This window comes from Carettochelys insculpta, chromosome 19 (genome assembly GCF_033958435.1).
Source record: "Carettochelys insculpta isolate YL-2023 chromosome 19, ASM3395843v1, whole genome shotgun sequence".
In the NCBI taxonomy this organism is placed as follows: domain Eukaryota; kingdom Metazoa; phylum Chordata; order Testudines; family Carettochelyidae; genus Carettochelys; species Carettochelys insculpta.
The window spans coordinates 7,228,832-7,253,049 of NC_134155.1; the positions used below are offsets into that span (position 1 = coordinate 7,228,832).

Genomic DNA, 24,218 nt, shown 5'->3' on the forward strand with positions numbered 1-24,218 from the left:
CAGGACATGTGCCCTGGAACACCTGCATTTGTTTCATGGAATACCCAGCTTGCACACATCCGTTGGAACCCTGCTGATTTATCAACAGAATTCCCTGGTCAGATTGCTTCCATATTTCTCTTAGGCTAGGTCTACACTTGCCCCCTTCTTCAAAGGGGACATGGCAATTAGGCTGACGGGAGATTACTAATGAAGTGCTGTGATGCAAATGAAGCACTTCATTAGGCTAATCCACCCCCACGGCAACTTCAAAGGGCTGGCATGCCATAGAGCTGCAGGCACTTCAAAGTGCCCCTGGCTACATGGCATGCTGGCACTTCGAAGTTTAACACTTCGAAGTTGCCGTGGGGGAGAAATAGGCTAATGAAGCATTGCATCTGCATTACAGCACTTCATTAGTAATCCCTCATCTGCCTGATTACCATGCCCCTTTGAAGAAGGGGCAAGTGTAGACATAGCCTTGGAGTACAGACTTGAGGCCGAGCCACTGTTCCACATCTGGTAGCAGCTGAAGCATCAGAACCTTTTAAGAGCCAAACCATTAATTTATCAACCCATAAAGGTGCTGCAAAGCATCCTGAAGGTGCTTCTGCTGGCTGTAATCTCTTGAAAGGACTACATTACTGTCTGGGCTTAACTGCCCTCACCTTTTTTAAGTACTAGTATAACAGTCGGTGCTTTCTTGTGCTGGTACTTGCTGGTACTGAGTACCTGCACCTCAGCAGCCCCAGCCATGGAGCTGGCTGAGTATCAGCACCTTTAACACACACACACACACACACACACACACACACACAGCACTGACAGTACTGCAGTCATGATGATGTACACTTTTCAATTACCACTGCTCACACTCCTCAGTCTTTTAAATTTGTGAAGAACACAGAATAAACTTCTGTACCAATGGAATCCTTCCCATTCTTTGGTCCAAGTAATTCTAAATCAAACCCTGAGGTACTGAAGTTGGCTCTGACAAAATTATTTCTGCTCTAGTTAAATATTTGTAGAAACATCTATTCATTTAGCAATCAGTCATTTTATGGAACAGCTAGATCTCCTCTTGGTTTATATTCAAGTGTCTGCAGACTGCTTTCCCAAACCCAGTCACTTAAACAACGCTTCCAAATATTCTGGTACACTGTGAGAGCCCCCGGGAGGAAATAATCTAGTGTTTGCAAAGGAAGGGATGCACAACAGTCTGTGAATTGGTTTCTTAACTGATACATAATGAAGAAAGTTTTAAATGACCACGCATTACACAGTGACTCCTCTTCTTCCTCGTTTCACTCACTCTTTTTGTTTACACAATTTCCCCATCCTTGCTATTTCTGCATGTTGTAACATCTTTCTAATCATATCTGTCTCACCTTCCTTCATTTCTCTCCATCATTATTCTCTTTTCCTGTCTCTCTTCAGTTCCCTCTCTTGTACGTCATTTTTTTTACTTCCCCCCCATCTATTTTTCTGTGTTTTATGTACTTTGACCGCACAACCTTCTGAAATCTGAAGCAGAAACCTTGCTTATGGGTTCAGAAACACTATGGGGCAGGATGAATATTGTAATATCTGGAATTTGATCACATATGATTTGTCAGTGACCCTTTAGAGCTAATGCTTCAAAAATGCAGTAACTGGGGGTAATGTCACATGAACAGGTTCATGAAAATCCATAAAGAATTATCGGATTCTGGGGCATCCTAACTGGCATACACAATAATCATACTCTCTGGGTTTCCTTTTGCCCAGCAACACGAAGCTAGGTAACTTTCTTATCACCATTCCTTGTTTACCCCCTTACCATTATTCCTCGGAAATTTAAAACCAATTTTAATTAGACTAAATAGATCAGAATTCTAATATGAAATAAAACAAAAGGAAGTCTACTGCAGCACCTGGAAAATTGCTTATTTTCAAAGCAGTTGATAAAAGAGGAACAGTGAAGAGGTAAGGCTAATTACACAAATGATCACATGGACAGATGCTGACCTTGTTTACCACTACTCTTGAAAGTGACTGGCAGCTCACATCTAGCCCAGATACTCCAGAGCTTTTAAAAGTTAATACTGTACTAACTGTGCATACAGAACTTACAGCTATATTTAAATCAACTATTTTAATTAAAAACAAATCAGTAGACTCTATACTCAGTGTAAGACAACACTCGATACACTAAACTTACAGTCCGGTGTTTGATAATGGCTTTTTGTGTTGGCGAGTGGGTTTGAGGGTGGGCAAGAAAATACCTTTTACCCTGAAGGAGTTCTTCGTACACACAAAAGCTTGTCTGTCTCTTCAACAGAAGAGTCAATCCAATAAAACATATTACCTCACTCACCTTGTCTCCCTAACGCCCTGGGACCAACACTGCTATAACAATACTGCATATATATTTTCATGACATTTAAAAGAAACAAGGAATCAAAACACCTTTTGATTTTCTTAGTGCTATCTGAAGCCTTGTATTTATAAGTGAGTTCTAAGAGGGCTGGCAAAGGGAAGAAAAGTTTCAACAATCTTTACTAAATTGTCTTCTACCTGAATAGTGAAGTTAACCAACAGACAAGCATTATCAGCGTTATCTCAACAGGCATTTAACCTGCAATTCTCTCCCTCAGCTACTGGCTTCCCAGTTGTTCTCAGTTTCAGAGATATTTTAGTAAAGCTGTAGCTAAGTGTCAGACCATAATGTTCATCATCGTTTGAATTACATGACCAAGGGATCTTATTATTTTACACAGGAAGAAGGCACTGACACAGCAGTGATGAAGTCAGGGCTAATATAAAATTAGCAAATCCTGGTCTATATTTTTTTCACCAGAAATATAAAGGGAGACTCTGTATAAGAAGTGTAGATGAAAAATATAAAGCCATGGACACCAAAAATAATTTTATTAGACGCATAGGTCTCAGTTCTGCCACTCTCAGGGTGGCTGATAAACACTCCAGGCCCCTTGGCACGGTGGGAAAGACACAGTGCCTTGCTCCCAGAAGAGGCAGGGCCAAGTGCGGAAGGGGCAGGGCCAAAGGCACCTGGCCCTCAGCGCCTTCTGGACTGTGGCACCCGACTCCCCAGCCCTCCCTGGAGCGCACCATGCAGCGCTCCTGCTTCCACAAGTAGGCTAAGATCTGCTCAGAACACCGCAGCAGTGCTCTGATGGTGATTTAAAGAGATCAGAGCCGAAGGCCCCTTTAAATCCCTGGGCCTGGTCACACTCACTCTAAATAGTAACAGAAAGCAAGCCGTGCTAGTCTATACACTATCAAAACAAAAAGCAGTCAAGTAGCACTTTAAAGACTAGCAAAATAGTTTATTAGGTGAGCTTTCACGGGACAGACCCACTTCTTCAGAAGTTGGTCTGTCCCATGAAAGCTCACCTAATAAACTATTTTGCTAGTCTTTAAAGTGCTACTTGACTGCTTTTTCTTTTGTCACTGTAAATAGTACCTTACACTTCAACGAATGCCACTGATTTTAACTTGGACAGAAATGATGGCAAATTTAAGCCCACAGAGAACAACCCTACACATCTCTTCAGTCTAAGTAGTTAGTGCAGTAATAATAAAGTGCAAGTACATTCAGAAAGGTCACTGCTTTACAGCTCTATCTTCACAGTCTAGTTATGAAGTGGAACACAGACCCTTCTATTCAGCTGACAGCATTTTTATCTACTGGCAAGTTTCACCAGTGAATGATTAATGATTCTAAATCAATTTTTACTATTTCAAGACTGTTCCCAGGCAAGATTATTTCCCAGAAATATTGCCTTCAACAGACTGATCCAATATTTGTGACTACACTATATCTATATTAGAAAAAAAACAGACATACTAAATGTGTGGTAGTTGTCCGTAAAATATTTAAATGATTGGCTTTCTGGACACAGTGTCACTTAACCTTAAGCATACTTTCTGAAATCATGTTTGAAAGACATTTTTGCATTCCCTGTAAATATGCAAAGTAGTGTATATCTTTTGGCAGCAGGTATATTTTTATCATTCTTTCTATTTACATACATTGGCTGAGGTCAGTTATAACAGCAGTATGTGAGTCATAACTAGCGAAAGTCCGACAGCCTGAAAGATTACACAGGACCCTGGCCATCAGCCCACAAGTGCTATCACCACACTTATTTGTTCTAGGTTGAGATAACGCTGTTTTCAGGCCCTTTTTTCTGTTTACACTTTAAGATCAAAGAGAAAGTGTAGACAACCTCACTTTCATCTGCAAGCAAATAAAACTGCTCATCTCAGAACACACTGCATCTTCGGTTCCTACGATCCAAAATGCATGTGGGTAAAAAGTTCTACCGTATTATGTAAACATAGATTCATTCTGGGTAAATGCGAACAGTTGGCGATATGGCAAGATTACTATCGGAAAACGGACTCTGCTGAGCACAGATTTCCTAAGACTTTGAAAGCTACCTTCCGCAATGGTTTAAATAACCAGGGTTCATATTAGCAAGCAGTTCTGTAGCACCTTGGAGATTAACAAATGTATTAGGTCACGAGCTTTTGTGGGTAAGACCTGCTCCCTCATGACTACAGCAGAAAAATAGAATCCAGGGTTTATATAGCACGAGGGGAAGGAGGGGAAAGGAAAAAAAAAAGGGGGGGTTACCTGTCACCAGGAGAACGATTTGATGAAACAAATAGGAGGTGTCCCGTTCCTGTGAATATCAAAAGTTGCAGGAAATGCTTTTGTCATGCATAAGGCAGCTGAGCGCTGCATTAAGGTCTAATTTAAATGTGTCAAATTTGCAAATGAATTCCAATTTAGATGACTCCCTCTCTAATCTTGTAATAGAATTCTTTTGTAGAGAATGGCCACTTCTAAATACATTACTAAAAGGCCAGAGAGAGGTTCAAGTGTTCCCTCTATAGGTTTATGTGTATTCCAATTCCTGATGTCTGATTTATGTCCATTCATCCTTTGGCACATATCTGGTTTGTCCAATGTACGTGGCAGAGGGGAATTGTTGGCACATGATGGTACATGTCACATTAGTGGATGCGCAGGTGTACGAGCCTCTGATGGTGTGGCTGATATAGTTAGGTCTTGTGATGGTGTCACTTGTGCAGATACATGGACAGAGATGGCAATGGGGTCTGTTGCAGGGATGGATTTCTGTGGTATGGTGTGTGGCTGCTGGTCAGTATTTTTTCTTGAGATTGGGTGGCTGTAGGAGAGGACTGGGCTGCTACCCAAGGCCTGTGAGAGTGAGGGATCATGTTCCAGTATAGGTTTTCCAGAATCTAAGATTTAATTTTTTAAAAACTCTAATTCAAATGGTTGTTGAGATAGTCTCCAAAACTTCCGCAGAGGGTAACTGATGTAGTAACAGCCATCTGTTTGCAGAACCCAAAACAATAACTCTGAAAGGTTCTGACCAAACTACAGCCTGTATCACCACAACATCTGAGCACCTCACAAATCTTAAATGGCCTCAATCCTCCCAACTCACTGGAGACGTACCATCCCCAGAAATCAAGGCAGCAGACGCAGTCTATATGATGGAGTTAGTACTCAGTGACCGGAGGTGAAATTTACAGCACTGCAGCATGCTCATAACAGCTATAGCTCAACACACACTTGGAGATGTGAAGTACTCAGTAGTAAGGTCTACACAGACAGTGCGCAAGACAACGGCTCACTGCTGATTTATATCTCAGCTTGGCATGTACAAACTCCTCACATAAACAAGACCTCAGGGAGTTTTTGTAACTCACACAGGAAACCAGCAGCTGAGCCACAAACTGGACTGAAACCTCTTAAATTCCGCCAATACAATGAGCCTCCTAGACCATCCTTCTTCCTACATTCCTCATTCATCTCTCTGGGTGTAACTTGAATGACCAATGATAATACTTCAGATATCAATAGGGTTGCCAGATTTTTGGGGAATGTTTGCGGGACAGGAAGCCCCAACCATGGGATCCCCAGTTGAGGGAGCAGGGAGACCCCAGCAGCCCCACAGCTGGGAGGCTGTCATGGTTGGGGGCTGGGCAGGGACCCTGCAATCTAGCTGGCTCCCAGCTGCGGGGCTGCCTGGGTCCCTCTGCCCCAGGTTGCTGTTGCTTGGACTGCCAGGGGGGCTCTGTGCCCCAGTCAGCTCCCAGCCATGGGGCTGCTGGGGTCCCCCTGTTCCCCGTGGCCAGGGTTCCCACAGCTGGGGCTGGCTGGGGTGAGGAGCCCCACTGGCAGCCCCAACTGTGGGAACCCCAGATGGGGGCCAGGAATTTCCACGACTAGTCCCGCTTGCAGCACTTACACAAAAATGTCCCCGTGGGACATTTCTGAGTAAATGCCAGATGCAGAACTTGTCATGGAGATTCAGGACTGCCCTTCATACTGCGGGATATCTGGCAACCCTATATATCAGCACTGTTACCATGTTCACTATTGAAAACACACAAGAAAGGAAAGGGAGGTTCATTGTATAAAGAAGTGAACAATTTACTGTGACAGCTCATTATAGCAACAGGAGTAAGTGGATTTGGGAAATACCACTATGTTCTAGCCCCTCCTCTCCACATCAAGAAGGAGACAAACCCAAGAAGCCTAGCAGAGCCCAGCAAGACACTGGAGTCTCCCCCTGCAAGGCAGAGCTGACCTCAAAAAACTGGGCAGAAAAAATAGCCTAACCCCAGGGAAGGCAAGGAGGGAAGACCAACGGAGTTCATGGGTGTATCTGGACCCCACTGAAGACTAGTTAAGCCCAAGGAGCTCAGAGCACGTGGACATTTGCTGCACGTCCCACAATACCCTGTGAGTGGAATGTCATGTGGGAGAGTATTATCTGAGTTAAGCCTGGAAGAATACTTTCATTTCCTGGCCAATCTGATCTTTGCAATTAACACCGTTACAGACATTGAAGTTGTTGATTTTCATTTGTTCTAATTTGGGGGGGGGATTGGTTTTAGTTGGTGTTTGTTTTAAATACAGGATTTGTATACTGCCTGTGTTGATTCTGCTCAAAACCCAGCAGTGCAGAGGTGGTGAGGAAAACAAAGAATATGAGTCAAACCTTTTGAACCTGGGTGTTGTTCCAGGTTTTGGTTTAAAGGTCTAGTTCATTCAGACTGGGTCACCTAGGGTCTGTCATCACTAAGTGGAAGATCAACACTACTGTGGTCCACCTTCTGCAGTTCAATTTAGTGTCTTGTAGGAATGCACTAAATTGAACACACAAGGCACCTCCATCAACTTTGCTGTCACACGGAGTAAGGGAAGTCAATGGGGGAAAGTCTCCCACAGACCTCCCACATGGTGGGGCCATGCCAGAACTTCAACTTAAGGTACACTGACTCCAGCTACGCAAATTCTCATAGCTGGGAATTGCGTATCTTAGATCCTTATGTCTTTTGTAGTGTAGACCTGCCCTTAATCTTAATATTTAATCACATTTATACTTTAAAAGATTGTGTGTAAATATCATTTTAATTCTTATATACTGAAGATACATGAGCTCTTTAAAGCAGAAAAAAATATCTGTTAGTCCATTGTAAGAGAGGAAACAAAAGGCTTTGATCCTGTAAAAACTCATGTATGTATGTAATTTTATTCCCACGAGTAGTCTCAAGTCAGGTACATTCCTAAATCTTTGCAAGACCAGGGGCCTATGTACCTCAAATGAACTATGGAACTAGATTACAGAGAAAGGACATCTTCCACTCAGACACAGATAATTCTGGATTTAATTTAACCGAAAACTTTTTTTTTAGACTGCATTTGAATGTACCGCTACCAAATTTCAGAATAAACTTCAAATAAAAAGTACAGTAACTTTTCCTCCAAACTATATTTCTAAAAGATTAATGACTCCATGACAGAATCCTTATTGAAAATGCAAATATGCAAGTGCATACCCAGAGGGAAGACAGACCTTCATCAGCTGACCAGAGCAAGAATCTTTTCCAATATTAAGTATAATATTTATGTTACACTGACTAAAGATAGTTACTCCTCCATTTTTGAAAAATGTACTGAGCTCTTTTATTTCCTTCTTTAAAACAATAAAAAGCCTTTAGAAAAATATTGCTATAGATATATTAGACAGATATACAGACACACAGACATGCTGGAAAAAAGTTCTCGCTCCTTAGAAACTAAAACTGATTGAACTCAACAAACAAAAAATGTGGCAAGAAGTACAGTAGTAGAAACCAATGGATTACATTCATAATAAAGGGTGACTATTTCAAATAAGACTATGCCAAAAAAAAAGGACAAAACTCTAGTGGGAAACCATATGTCATTGTTACTCATTGCTCTTAAAAGTCCATCCAAACTAGACATAACCACAACATTCTGCACTGACACAAAGTGTTAGGTTGCTTTTATAAAAATCAAATTAACAATTTCTCACTTTCAACATTTCAATTACTGTATCATTTTATTGCTGTTACATGCATAGCTGGGGCAGTAATCTTTTTTTCCCCAAGGGCACCGTCTCATTCCCACCGAAGTCAATACAAAAAAGGAACAAACCTTTTCCGACAGTATTTTTAGCCCTAGTATATTCCCTCGGTGAAAACTGCCTTTGGGGCTGAAGTTTCTCATGTGAGTTCGTAGTTCAAAAAGCAGAGCTGGCCTTCTAGAAAACTTGGGACAATGAACAAACAGGAAGGGATATCCCAATATTTTTTAAATGCGCTAAGGCACTATAAGCCGTTCCCCCTGATGGCAGGGTGGCCCAGTGGCTAGGCCCCTTGCAGAGCCTAGAGGCCCAGGGCATAGGTGTGCAGCCCACCCCTAAGTGTTGTGGTCTTAGTTTGGGGCATGGCCCTGAGAGTCTAGCTTCCCCTCTGGACTCTGGGGTTCTTCCTCTTCTCTGCCTGGGGAAGGGTTTGGAGGCTCCTTCCTCTGATGACCGACCTGGTGGTAGCTCTGATTCAGGGCCTGCATGTGCCAGAGCCAGCTCCTGCCCTGGGCTGGTCAGCCCCAAACTGGGCTAGCTTCTCCTCTTTCATACTGCCTCCAAGCCTGACACTGGCTGAAGGTGAACCAGGGTGGGGCTAACTGGGCAAACCGGCCCTGTTTAACCCTGCCTTGCCCAACCGTCCTCTCACTCCCTTACAGGCACAAAGGTAGAGCATAGGTGATGTTGACTCATTACAAAGCCTTGCATCGTGACAAGGGTCAGAGGGGCAGCCATGCCAGTTTGTATCGCAAAAACTATGAGAAATCCTGTGGCACTTTATAGATGAAGTGTTAGACTATAAGGTGCCACAGGACTTCTAATGTTTTTTCATTAGAAAGCTACTCAAGTGATTTCAATAGGCTTTGGCTCATACCATAAGAGTACACCTACCCTATAAATAATACTCAGAAGCAGCAAGTCTTAAAGCTTTGGTCAGCTGGCTGAGGCTTGTGGGGCTTGTGCCATGAGGCTAAAAATGTCAGTGTAGATATTCCTTCTTGGGTTGGAGCTCAGGCTCCGAAACCCAGCAAAGGGCCTGGCCTCAGGTCCCAGGCTCCAGAACACCTACACTACTATTTTTAGCCTTGCAGTATAAGCTTCATAAGTCTAAGTCAGCTGTCTTAGGCTCTGAGATTTGGTGCTTGTTTACACAGAATCATAAAATACTAGAACTAGAAGGGACCTTGACAGGTCATAAAGCCCAGTCCCTTGCACTCATGGCAGGACCAACCACCATCTAGACCAACCCAGACAGATATCTGTCTAACCTGCCCTTAAATATGTCCAATGATGGTTGTTCCACAACCTCCCGAGGCGATTTATTCCAGTGCTTCACTACCCCAACAGTTAGGAACCTAAACCTCCCTTGCTGCATTTGAAGCTCATTGCTTCTTTTCCTATCATCATAGGTTAAGAATCATTTTTCTCCCTCCTTTTGTAATATCCTTTTAGGTACCTGAAAGCTGTTACCATGTCCCCTCTCCATCTTGCAGTGCAGACATATCCTAAAGGATCAGGACAGACAGATGACTATTCTTAGAGACACAACTTACTACAGGTAGGGATCCAGGTACTTTGGAGAAGTATACCGAAGCCCTAGTTTCCTTCTTCTAGGCACAGTGATTGGCAGACACACACAGAAAATGGGGTATATGTGTTGCTATTGCTTATTTTGTTTTCTCAGTGAAAATGCAACATGTAGCCTGGACCTCTTCTACCAATGAAGGATCGCCGGACCTTCTTGGTACCTCCCTTAGGGAGACAGAATGGGATGCAATATGCTGGCTGTCCTCCATCACAGGTGAATCAAGTTACACAGTGGGCCTTTATGCATATTATCTATAGCAGTGTATGAATCTATTGGTCCACCCTTAGCAAGTCATATAGTCCAGGTGGTAAGCACTAAGCTCACTAGCTAGCAAGTGCAAGAGCAGACCCTAACTGATCAACAAAGCTGCACTGGACCTAAACTGTTCATTTTGCTCACTACAGTCATACACCAGGATACTTCCTTGGGGATGGGTAAACACCCTTGGTCAATATCCTAGAAAGAAAAGCCGATGATATTGATATGAATAAAGGTAAAAAAAAAGCCAAAATTTTAAAAAACACACTAAGTAAATAGGCATCTGGTGCAGCTGGATCAACTTACAATGGGTAAAAACTAAAATAATTTTGTCACTCTAATAATCACTGGTATATAGCAATACAAATTAGAATTTCTCATAGCTGCCTACAGAAAGTGATCTTTCAGACCATTGGCTTGATTCACAGCCAGTTTTAATTCAAGCACAAAAAAGAGCGTACGCTGTAAGTGTATAAATACCATCATAGTCAAGAAAGTATGGCAGTTTCTAATGTGTGCCTTAAAATATCTGCATTTGAACTACAAGCTACAAATCAAACAGCCTCAAAAATACTTATAGGTTAAATGCAATTCATATGTGCAGTTATCCAAACAAAAGACTAGAGAACAGTAACACACAACAGTTTTCTCACCATAAAACTAAAAATTCTACATTACTCACAAAGCCAGAGATAGAACATATACATTCAAATTATGTATGTTTCAAATGATAGGATTGCCTTAGCAATCACAGGCGCCGGTGTGATATTGTTGCTGGACTGTTTTAATATCTAGGGAGCTATAAAACTCACCAGTATGACTCTTGCTGGTTAGACTTTTGTGTACTTTACACCCACTCCAAGAGAAATATCTCCATGCTTTAAATTAGAATGTTACAAACAAGGAGAATTTTCAAACATATCTCTGGTTCTGAAACATTTTAATACAGTGCTTTAGCATATATGCTAATAAAGTACTCATAAGAATGTACCACACATGATTTACTGGTAAAATGTGGAGCTGACTATAATATATTTATAGTTCTTTGATGAATCCACAACAAAAACACAGATAAAGAGCTAAATACATTAACTGCATATTTCATTTTTATGTTGGTTATAGATCTACAAGACTTTTAGTTGGATTGTAATTTTATTTTCTGAAAAAATTCTTTTATGAAACACTCTTTATTACAGTTTTAATTGTCTGTGACCAGGAGAGATGGGAAGAGAATAAACAAAAACCCTGTGAAAAAACATTGTCTAAGGAACAACAATTGTGGCAGTATTACGATCCTAGCTTCCAGGATGAGGGCCACAAAAGGTCTTGCCTAAGGTCTCTCCCGGTCAGTCCAGGTTACATCCATAGTCTAAAAATCCATATTGTGAGTTATGGTATTAGCTGATGTGAAATTTATTCCCTATATGTGGTGAGATTTTTAACTCAATTTAATTTTTAAATGTTTTATTTCAATAGTTACATAGGCCTGGAAAGTTAGTTGTGGAGGACTCGGGAGTAGGGTACTGCCTATACTAGATTGATTCTAACCAGGAGTATGATCACAAAAGAAGCTGTGAAAAAAAACTTGAAATTAGGAAGTTAAATAAGCTTTATTAAACTTTTAAATTTTTATTTTATTCTCAAGTTCTCTTATTCAAATTCATTCCAATTCACTTATTATGCATGGCATTATGCCAAATCTATAACCTTGATTTCCCCTCCCTTTCCCCCTTCCCAACTTTTCTTACATTTCTTGGGCTTTTCCCACTAAAGCATAGCAAACTAACAGTTGCCTCAAATTCCCTAAGCAAAATGTTTAACACGCAACAGGAGGAAAGGTTAAATGCAGTCAATGCAATCTGGACTCTTTGCAGGTGACAGCATGTTTGAGTACATATGACATCACCTCATTGTAAAGTGCAAAAGATGCATTATTGTCCCAATTAAAATCTGTCCTCTTCTCTCTTCTTGTGGCCGTAATGTAAGGAAGACTCTTTTCCTTGCTAAAACCAACATTATACACAAAAGTGCCACCACGTATAAAATATATAATTCGTTCTACCTGAAGATTAATCTTCATTTAATATTTTAACTTACTTTGGCTTCAGTCTCTCCCCTGTGAAGCGTATACAAATGATGTACAGCACTCTGAGATGATGACCAAGGATGTGTCAGTACTTGGAAAACATGGAAATCATGGCCTAGGGTGTCAGTAGTGACCAGTAGCATCCCTGAGTAAAGACAAGAAATAGCACAATGGATTAATCAGTGCAGAGAAAGGAGTTTAAAGATGTGGGTCTAAAATATCTATCAAATTTTTCACTTTGTTTTCTAGACACGGACACAAAAATGGTGCCAGAAATTTTTTTCATTCTAAATGGATTAATTTCACACAAATGATAATAATTCATATCTAAGCAGAAGCTTATTAGAAATCAGACACCATTCAACTAAGCTGGACGGTCAATTAATTATAAGTCAAGACACTCAAGTTGAAAGTTAATATCTCTCTTGATCACTATGGGCTTGTCTACATTTGCCCCCAACTTCAAAGGGGGCATGGTAATCAGGGCCACGGGAGGTTACTAATGGACTGCTGGGTGAATATACAGCACTTCATTAGGCTAATTTTCCTGCGGCAACTTTGAAGTGCGGGCATGAGTGTAGCCACGGGCACTTTGAACTGCTCATGCTATTTCGAAGTCCCTTTCCTCCTCAAAATTTGCATGCATGCCAGCACTTCGAAGTCTGAAGCTTTTAAGTTGCTGCAGGGCAAAAGTAGTCAAATGAAGTGCTGCTTATTCACTGCAGCACTTCATTAGTAATCTCCGATGGCCGTGATCACCATGCCACCTTTGAAGTGGGGGGCAAGTGCAGACTCAGCCTATGCAGCGCAACAGTTACTGCAAGCTGCAGTTCACCTCCCTACATCTCTCCATTGGGAAAGTAAACATTTGCTCATAGTCAATATAATGGAGATTGGTGTTTCTGACACAATTCCCCTCTTTCAGGCAAATGAAAACACATTAAGCACAGACTAAAGACTGCCCTCCATAAAATTATCCAAAAGGAGCCTCTTTCTCATAAAGCCGTATTGCAGAAATGGTCTGATTTACTGCATGAAAAGCTAGAAAATCAGAGGACAAGTTTACATGTTAAATATTATGTTGCCTTAGCAGAAAACGGGCTCTAATGTATGTTGCTGAAATTATTCAGAGTGAAGATCAGTAGAATGATAGTAAATTGTAAATACTAATTATGTTTTTCTCCCTCTACAGGTTAATCTATACTCCAGTTTTTGGACATTTGCAAGCACATATTTTGGGTCAGTTTGTTATCAGAATACAGTTGTTTACACTAAAATTGAGAGCTTTTTGCTTATATAAAAGTGAGGCATTATGGAAGACCTTGAGAAGATTGTACAAAAAATACCTCACATTCATTCTCCTCTATAGTAAATCTGTATTATCTTGCTTATCACAGTAATGTAATAAGTTATCACTTACAGTGAGATTCTGATGTTTAAACACATTTAAAGTGGAAATCAGTTTACTTGAACAGGTTTTTTTAATAGCTACAATATCTTCATCGTTATTTAAAAGGCACTAATGTACCTACAGAAAGAGGAAGGTTACATTTCACGGTGAGGGCATCACTTGAAAAAAAGAGATGAATGATGTATTTCAAAGGCGTTTACAGCAACACCAGAGTTAAGGTTGAGCTTCTCCACTTTCAGTGATTAAATCTGAGTCTCCAAATTTAGCTCAAACACTGTTCAAAGGGTATGTGCATTATCTGTCACTGTTTTCTCAGGGAAAGTCAATAACTATTTCACCACAAAAGTATTTCTCCCTTCTTCTGTGGCTAATCATTCATATTCACCACAAGCTCAAAGCCTCTCATATGTACACACCATCACTGATATAGGCCACTTTTTTAAAATGTACTGTTAAACAGAAAAAAGTTATGACTCAATCACCGAATCAGTGAGCTGGAGGGGACCTCAAGAGGTCATCAAATCCATCCCGCTGCACTTAGGGCAGCATCAAGCACCATAATTCTAGCCCATCCCTGACAATTGTTTGCCTAATCTGTAAAATAAATGAATAAAACTGAAAAACAAAATTAAGGGGTGGGGGGAAGTAAGATATCTAAGAGAAAAGAGGTTTGAACTTCTTCTACTTTAGATTCTTGTGATATTTTTCACAGATGCTGGAAAACGGTGACTCTAGTTTTGGGAACCAGTCAATGGAGTAGCATTGTCACAGAGCTTGCTGCTGCTATAGTCTCTCGGATAGTAGCAAGCTGCCAGGCTAGCATTGCCAATGACTGAAGTCTTCACCTCTTCCCTATTCTCAGGGAAATAAGGGGGAATGCTTGCTTCAGAGATTGTTGATGGATCAAGAGATCAGGCAGATTTCTGTTTTGTCTTGATCTTTATTCCCATTTACTCTGTTTTCCAGTATCACCTTCACAGTCTGGGGGCCAGTTAGATGGTCCACCCACATTGGGTACAGTCATTACAGCCCAGTCCGTGTCAAGATAGATGTCCTGAGATTTCTCTGAAAAGTCCTGCTCAGAACAACCACTGTCTGGAAGAACTGCTGTTGCAACCTCATATGATCCCTCAGAATAGAAAGCAGGAGTTACAAGGCTGCCTACAACCTTTTATCTGAGGTAGACAGCCAGAAGGCCGACTCCTGGTATCACCACCTGTTAGAGCAGAGTTGGGCAGCCACCAATTGTGAGTGAGCCACATGGGTGGCCCTCCATCTCAGTGGGCCACAGCAGCCAGCAGCCCGCTGGGTTCTACCTCCAGCCCCATAGCCCCCCGGCTGCCCCCTCCCTTACGTGCCTCTCCCACAGCAGGGCACTGGAGCCCCACACTTACCAGCTCTTCCCCCTCCCTCCCAGCACTTTCCGAGTGCGTTCCATCCCTGCTCTTCCCCTTCCCTACCAGGGCTGGAACAGCTGCAAACAAGCTGATACATGGCGTTCCAACTCTGGATTTAGGGAGAGGCGTGGGGCCGGAGTGTGAATCAGGCAATGCACACACTCTGCAAGTGCTGGAAGGAAGAGGGAGGAGCAGAAAGTGCAGGGCCCCAGTGCATCAGTGCACATGAAGTGCATGAGGGGGAGGTAACTGGGGGGGTCCTGTATACCACATGCAGCCTGTGGACCACAGGTTGCCCACTACTGTGTTATAGGCTTAAGAAGGATCATAAAAATAGCTAACAGCCTAGGCAGCAACCTTGTCACACGCTCATACATCTTCTTACAGTTTCTCAGTACACGGGAACAATTTAACTAATCCAGGACAGATTGTCATCCATCCATTAAAGCAACAGAATTAAGGACTTAGTGTGTGTCCTCAACTGGGTATAAAATGATGATTTGCACACCAATCTTTCACTTGAAGCAAAGAACTGCTTTTACATGTTATCAATAAAAGTTCCATTTACAATAAAACAAAGTTTATGCTGGTCCAAAATTCCTACTTGGGCTAGTTTTCTCACAAATGTCTAATCCTAACCTCCAATCCCTAGCTGCCTCTGTAGTTGCTGGTCAGAAAATCAGTTAAAAATCACTGCAAATTAATGTAGGATGCACTCCGACAGGGTTATCTGTGCATTCTTTGAATTGTGTGAATATTATTTGAACAAATTATGCAGGGAAATGTGCTCAGATATCTGGAATTATAATCAGATCCACAGCTTGTAATTTTTTCCAATACCACCTTCCTTCTTTTTTGTCTTTTAATTTTTGTATTATTTACTTACAGAAGAGTAGAGAAGTGAAAGATAATACAACATCTATAGGAAGAAAGGAATGTGTCTTAAAATGGAAAGAAAGAGATTATCTGATCTGGCACTTCACTTCTTCCATCTCCAATTCTGCTGTATGTCTTCACATGGACTGAATGCATATTACCGGGTGCCACAAGCCTTCGCTGTATTAGTACCATTTTTCAGGAGGTGAACAAAATTCTTTCATCATGCCGACATTCACATTTGATATATGGCTTCATGCTTCTCTAAACCCCAGTAATGTGTTTGTCTCAGACACAATACCACAGACATGCTAGACCAAAGTACATTTTTATAAGACAATTAATATTTTAAAATATCTTCCTTATTGTTATTCAAACAATACATCACTGAGGTTTAAATGTTTGCTTTTTTTGGTGTGCACATACATGTGAGCACATGGCACTTTCCATCCCCCGCGCCTTCATAGCAAGGAGTTTCAATTTCCAGTTCCCACAGCTCAGCAAGTTAGTTTCTCACTCTAGCTCCCTGCAGCAGAAGTACATTGTGCAATTCCCTAGCACCACATGGGAAGCATACAATCCCAGCAGAGAAAGAGATGAAGTGGAATCTTAATTTTTAGTTTCATTTTCAAACACAGCCAATTTTAAATGTAGTTTTCTAACAGATCTCAAAGATTGAGTTCAGATGGAAATATAGGTTAGCACTGTCTTAAATTAATTCCAAAAGTATATTCTCTTATGGAGGTATTTTGTATGAATAATCACAGATAAAAAGTGAATAATTCTCCAGGATTTCCTGCTTGTTTTTCAGGCTGGCAATAATCCCTGTTTCACAGATAACATCTGAAACCAATTCAAATTCTTGCATACACATAACCCAGTGAGAATTTGTGTGTCAACCAGATATAACTTTATATGCATCTCGCTGCAAACATTCTGATTTTCTTATCGATAACATGACAGAAATTGCTATGTTAAATTAACGACTGTGTTTTACTCTGTGGTTTCTGAAATCCACCAAGAAGATTAAAAATCCAGTTGAAAAGGAACTGATATCCTTGATTTTAAATAAAAGGTAGTTTATCTTTGTTTTAGCTAACAGATACATTTGCCTTTATTTACAGCTTCCTATTTTTTGTGCATAAACTTTGGGAAACCATCAACTTCTTTCAGGAAAAAGAATTTAAGAAGTACAGCGAATACATACATAAAAGGAAAAACTGGTGCAGATGTGGACTATGGCTGAAGAGCTATTTATACAGTATCAGAAAACTAAACCAGACTCTGGCCTGGCCATAAACTAAACCCACGCCCTAAACGAGGTGCCAAGCCACAAAAAGCATTTGCGTCAACTGGGAATACAAGGAAAAGAAGGACTTCTAATTATAGGGCCTGGAAGCGGAAGACTAGAGTGATTAGGAGTTTAGGCGCTGCTGTATGTTTATCTGGGAGCTTCCTCTCTCTCTCTCTCAGCCTGGGTTTGATAGATGAGGGTTGGTCTAGAGGGTGGGATTGAAGTTGCTGATGGTACGCAGAGTTCTCTGAAATCCAAGGAGACGAAGACTGAATACTAAGTTTTCTGTGGCCTTGTAGGAACATAAGTCTTTTCAACTAGGCGTCAGCTGGTTAGCCCCAAAGACAAAATTAAAGAGCAGCAAATCTCAGTAGGGTACTTGCTATAAAATTTAGGAAACCTGAGTAATTTAAGCATCTCCACCACATCCTATTTTTAACACCTATCTAATTGTATTGCTGCTTATTACAGGCACATAAATGAGATAAAAACAATTTCATCTTGGATTAGGTTTCATGAGTAAATTCACTTTAAACAATGGCATCTTTGAATGTAACAGAAGGTCTCCCTGCCAAAAAAATAATATCATCCTGTAGTTCCAATGCCACACACCCAAGGCCCCCCAGAGCTGTTTTTAGGAACATTGAGGACCAAATGAAAAGTCAGGGACACAACTGAAAAAGTAAAACATGCATCCTACAACATGTGTAATTTAAGCATGCAATTTATCTATCTGCATATGCAAATGACTACTCAGAAGCATAAGTGGCCATTTGTGGACAATTTGAAATAAACTGGACAATTTTATAAGAAATAAAACTTTGTATGAAATAAACTGGATAAGCTGGACAATTGGAAATAAACAGTAGGTGAATTTGCCTTGATTAACACATGGTTCAAGTTATGCTTTATTCACTAGAACACTACCTAACATTTACCTCAACTACTGTGACCTACAGTTGACAGCCCAGTAAAGTTTACATCTTCATCAGGTTTTCTCCTTCCCTAAATTGAATGCACATTAAGAACAGCTGAGCAAAGCGATCCAAGAGAACATCCCAGCAAGAGATCCAAGGGAACGAACTGTTCATTTAATTCTGCCCACATTTGCCTTCCAAAAGAATCACAAATCCATGGTCACTACCACTGAGGTAGCATTCTGGGTTTTTGCCTACTGCAAAAGCTTACAGCCAACAGTATGCACATTTGTTTATGGATGAAACATGTATATTATGTTATTCCTTATATATTAGAATAACATCAAGGTAAGCATATACGAGAGAGGATGAAATCCTGAACCAGCTGAAAGCAATACGATTTCTACCATTTACTTCAATGAAACCAGGATTTCAGCTACTATATACAGTTATCAGAGGGGCAGTCATGTTAGCAAAAACAACAAGAAGTCCTGTGACACTTTACAAACTAACAGATTTTTTTTTGAAGATGTCACGTGCATCTGACAAAGTGGGTCTTTGTCCATGAAAGCTTATGCTCCAATAAATCTGTTAGCCTATAACGTGCCACAGGACGTCTTATTGCTTTTGTGCATATACTTGTTTATTTCTGAGAGTCACGAATATTTTTAAGCTATCCTCCTAGTAGACATTTCCAATGAAAAATATCTGCTGGGCCAATTGTCTCCTCTCTGATTTGATTAACCTTTAAACCAATCTACTTCATTTCAAAAGTGGCCAATTATTTCTACATAAACAAAGATGTCTTTGCATATATACAGTCAAATCTTTAAGGTTATTAATATTTTAATGACTTTTCTTCACCTGTTCCCAATTTCATAGAGTTTAAAAAAATTAAGCTTGTTTCTGTACTCTTGACTACATGATTTGAGCAAAATACCTAGAAAACTGTATCACACTGGTAAACAGAACACTTTAGCTAACATCTACACTAGAGAGTTTTGTTGACAAAACCGGCATTTTGTCAATAAAATTCATGGAAGCAGCCACACTAAAAATGCGTTCTGTCAACAGTAATTTGACAGAATGTGGCACTTTTATTGAGAGCCTTTTGCCTTTCCCCCATGAGGCAGAGGCCTTTCTTGAAAGATTCTGTCAACAGAAATCAAGTGTGGATGCTCCGGGGGTGGGGGTTTGCCTTTTGTCGACAGAAAAGTCCTCCATGGACACCAGCTGGTCCTGGGAGATGCCCTCTCCACAGGGAGCACAGCTTTATGCTCCCTGCCTGTGGTCAGTCTTAAAGCTGCAAGGAGTTCCAGAAACCCCACGACAAGAAGCTGAGAGCATGGCAGTAGCAGAGCTACAAGCTCCTGTTAAAACACCCTCACAGCCACACCTTGCTGGAAAGCCATTCCTCATGGCAGACCAGCAGGGAACACAAGACCCACCTGAGCCCCTCAAGGGAGCACCCGGAGGGGTCCCAGAATCCACCCTGGTGCACAAAACACCAGGCTCCATCCTGGACCAGACATGAGCTGCAGGACCTCCTTGGCCTCTAGGCTGAGGAGGCCCAAGAGGAGGAATGCCCCTGCCTACAGCTGGCTGGCTGCCCATTGCCTTGGCAATCTGGGGCCACCCCACCCAGACAACGGAGCAAATCCAGGCAAAGGTTAAGGAGATTAGACAGGGGTACACAAGGGCCCAGGACTCTGCTATGAGGTCAGGGCAGAACCCACATCCTGCTCCTACTTCCATAAGCTGCATGACCTCCTGAGGGGTAAGGACTCCTTCCCCCTGACAACTGCCATTGACATGGCTGAGGGGGCCCCTTCCCACCGCTGGAGCCACAGGAGGAGAAGCAGCATGCTGGAACCCAGCCGGTTCAAGGCCAGCAAGAGCACACTGGTGAGCACCCTGGACTCAGGCCCCTTCAGCCAGGACTCGTCCAGAGCGTCCCAAGACCTCTTTGAGGGACTTCTGGTACGTACCCTGTGCATCACACAAATGGGGTGGGGACATCCAGGGTGTGTGGGGGCAGGCCCTGCCCTGTCTGGAAACGGGCCAGCAACATGGGTGACGGCCTGACCCCAAATACACTGAGGAGCGCAGCTCCCAGCATATGGGCATTCCCGCAGGCGACAATCAGCACCCGCTCTGGCGGACAGCACTACAAAGCAGCATGAGCATGTGGGGGACCCCAGGGAGAGTCTGACTATGCCCGGAGTAGCCACCACCCATAGGGGGACACCTCTGTGGCTGGACACACCCTTCATCTGCTAGCCCATCGAGCAGGAGTTGTGGGGGCAGGGGGTGGCATGTGCAGTGGTCAGGCTGGTCCCCAAGTCACAGGGGATTCCTCTGCAGACCATACATGCCAGTGTTCCTGGAACATCCCCGGCCACTGGCCCGGTGGTGGTGGTGGCTGCTGCCCATGGTGGGTGGGGGGGCAGGGCCTCACGGGCTGTGCTGCAGGAATGGCTGTCTCGCCTCCTTGTCCTCCATACAGCTGCACCATCCGAAAGCTGGGCCAGCCCCACCTCACCTCCAGGGTTAGCCAGCCCCATCCTGGAACTGGAGCCAGGCAGCCCAGGACAAACACCCGCACCAACCAGCACCCCACCTCAGCAAGGGCAGGCCTGCGGCTGGAGGGTCTGTTGATGGGGGGGAAGGATGACCTCCAGAGGGCCCACATCGCCACCATCTGGAGACTCACAGACCTCCTGAACTTACAGTGGGAGAGGATCCCCGCGCTGCTGCCATTTGGGGTCCTGCTCCCGCACAGAGTCACAGCCCCCCACCCCTTGTCTCAAGCCGCCCCCGCTGTATGTAATTACATCTTGTACTCCACATACTACATTCTCATTGGTATCAAGCTAGTTAATTAACATGAAGAGGCAGTTAAACTGATAACATTCAAACCACAGCTGCTACAGTTCAGCAGAGGAGACTTTTTTGATTTTTTAAACCTTATTTTTACAATAACTTTTTTGTTCTTCTTAAAAATAAGTTCCTAGGTAAGTTTCCCCTAATAAGCTAATCAAAAATAGCCCATATCTCCCCTTATTTTGCAACCCTACTTCTCACATACACAGCGTATGCCATATAAAAAAGCATCTGCTCAGCTTTTTCAATCTGCTGTATATGGTATATCATTGTCTTCAGAGACAACGGGTAAAGTTGAAAAACAAAGCCAGAGTAAAGAGCGGAAAAGCAAAGAATGATTTTAGTTTTAAATAATTAGAGGTCAACCTATGCTAAATGACATGACATTTGAGAGATTCCAAGGTCAAGATTAATTGCGCAAATTATATGAAGGAAGTTTCTTCATTATTAAAACCACAAACAAGAAAAAACTAGCTGGCTGCATTCACATTAGAGCTGCAATAGGTGGCCCTTATTTAGCAATTTCCATTTTAAAAGAGATGCCCAAATAGTAGCTAATCAATTTGTTTAATAAAACTCAGATTTTACACACTAGGCAGATGAAGGGGGAAAAAGAACACCTCAGTTAATCTGTGAAGCATTATCAATGCTGCTCAACAGTCAAGCAAGGCATTTTTCTGCCCACTTGCTCTATCAATGGAGGAAACTTCTGTAGAGAAAGTCCAATTTAAACCTCTTTAACTATTAACCCAAGACCACCATCACATTTCAATATACAGCATTTAAGTAACCAAAGGAATTTCAGGCCCGTTAGAAGTGCAGTCAGGCATCCAAAGGGGTACACAGTTTAATCTGTTTTACTGCAGGCCCAACATTAATTTTCTTGTTATTAATGGATGGAAAAGCTCTTTCCTAGCCAAGGAGGGGTAATTATTTAAAATTTAGATGTGTTGCACTTCGCAGCTCTCAGCTGCTCAGCTGGAAGAGGTAACGCCTTCAGAAAAGAGATCAATTATTTACTAAATTAAAGAGAGAAAAACAGATATTTGTAAAACATTGGCTTTTTTAAAAGTGAGTTGAAGTTTATGATTTTAATTCCCATCTGAAAAAGTTTCTTAATGCCTATATTTACATAATTAACAACACCATTTTAAAGTGTAAGAATTAAATAACTTTGGAGTGTCATCTCTTGGTTGGAGCAGTGAAGTTGGAATCAGGATTCCTGGGGTCTCTTCTTCCCTCTCACTGATTCACTTTGTGCCCTTGAGCAAGTCACATCTTCCTTTTTTCTCAGTTTATCTTTACACTGGCATGTCACTCTTCTGCAAGTTCAAAGTTCCTTTAAACCCCTCTCTCGTCCCATCAGATCCTTTTCCAGGCTTCCTCTCTCTTACCTAATCCAATTTAATTTCATCTCCAAGTATACAGTTGATTTCATTTCCATATATTGCTCCTGTTGCTCCCTGAACAGCTTTATTTTATTTTATTTTTGCTTCTTCCCTTTTCTCCTCCTTGTATTGTTGGCTTCATGCGGCCCTACATGTGAAACATTCTCCCAATTCCTGTTCACCAAGAACCCCTCTTTCTCTTTCTTCATACCAATTTCCTCCAGGAAGCTCTGCTAACTTCTTCTCCACCTTAATAATCTTTCCACAACCTCTTACTTCAAACTATTTTGTGTCCTGTCTGTCTTACACAACAAACTAACCAATGTTAGAAATATGTCCCATTCTAAACTGGTAAAATTGCTGTGAACATTTATACTTTCATACCCAATAATTATCAATACAAATTAATGCAAAATATAGAGAATTCCAAATTTAGTTCTAATGGCGAACTGAAAGAGTGCTTACCTACTGCAACGTTAGTATTTAAATGTATGGTAACACTGCCAGCTCTTACTTAAGCCTTTGTGCTGAACAACTTCTGTTGAAGCCAGCACAATGGGGAATGGCCAATATAGAAACCAATGCCTCTACAGCAGATGTACAAGGGACCGAATGGAAAGTTTTCTAGGGAAAAGTATCCCCTAACCTATGCAATTTGCAGAGACTGTAGGCCCCAGTTAGTTCTTTAGTATACCCGTTTTAAATGTTTTCCAAAAAAAAAAAAATCAGCCCTAGTTTAATTTCCTCATCCTCCTTGGCTACCCACAGCCATCTACTGGATATTTGTGGTGCAAACATTAGCAAAGGGGACACCTTTCACTTTTAATCTATTTCTATCTTGAACGTTGCTTATGGATAGGACTGTGTGAAGGCTTTTCATACCGAGGAATCAGCTCACACACAGACCTTTTGCCTTGCACATTTTCAGCTGCATTAAGCAAATGAAAGCTTCACTGTTCTCCGGTAGATTCCACTTACACAACCATGATGTTCCCAAGCTTGTCAGCTCAGAAATGGAGGGCAAGAGCATAAATCTTGAACTAGGATGTCCTGTGCGGTATTGCAACAGAGCAACAAATCATGCTTCTATGACATTTAAAAAAAATGTTTCAGGGCCCTGACTGTCGGGTCCCAAACGCTATGTGGATGTTCAAGAGAAAGTAAGAGAGAAGGCGATAAGGAGCTCCCCAACCTTCTCTCCCGGGAAGGAGCCAAGTAGAACTGCAATCCCTGCCCTCTCTGGAATGCAGTGACTGTTCCCTCTGTGCATCACAGGAGAAAAGACATTACAAAAGGGGACACAGAACTAAGAATAGGTTCTGTTCCCAGCTTTGCCATTGTGTCTCCATGTGAACTTGGAGAAGTTACTGAGACCTAAGCTTCCAAAACTGTCCATTAATTTTGGATGACCACATGGTGAGTCCTACTGAAGTAGATTATTTCCATTAAATCATAAGAACATAGGGCTAGATAGGAAGGGACCTCAAGAATTCATCTAATCCAGTTCCTCACACTGAGGCAGGATGACGTATATGTAAGACCATCTCTGACAGATATTTGTCTAACTTGCCCCTGAAAACCTCCAGAGGTTTTACGCAACACTGTAAAGATGATGAGCACCAGCTGTTCCCACAAAAGACAACTGGTGCTGTAGCGGTCTCAGCACCTAAAATCTAGTTGGGCATCTAAAAACCAAG

The 24,218-nt window shown here is 41.9% G+C and overlaps 1 protein-coding gene across 9 annotated transcripts in view; it reads right to left on the reverse strand.

The window, feature by feature from the left end:
* The window catches only part of BCAS3 (BCAS3 microtubule associated cell migration factor), a 548,857-nt gene that overhangs the window by 373,956 nt on the left and 150,683 nt on the right, over positions 1–24,218 (reverse strand). For all 9 annotated transcript variants that reach the window (XM_075013784.1, XM_075013782.1, XM_075013780.1 and 6 more), the window contains exon 14: positions 12,367–12,500. In XM_075013784.1, the coding sequence (XP_074869885.1) occupies positions 12,367–12,500 (134 nt within the window). The remainder of the gene's footprint in view (positions 1–12,366; positions 12,501–24,218) is intronic.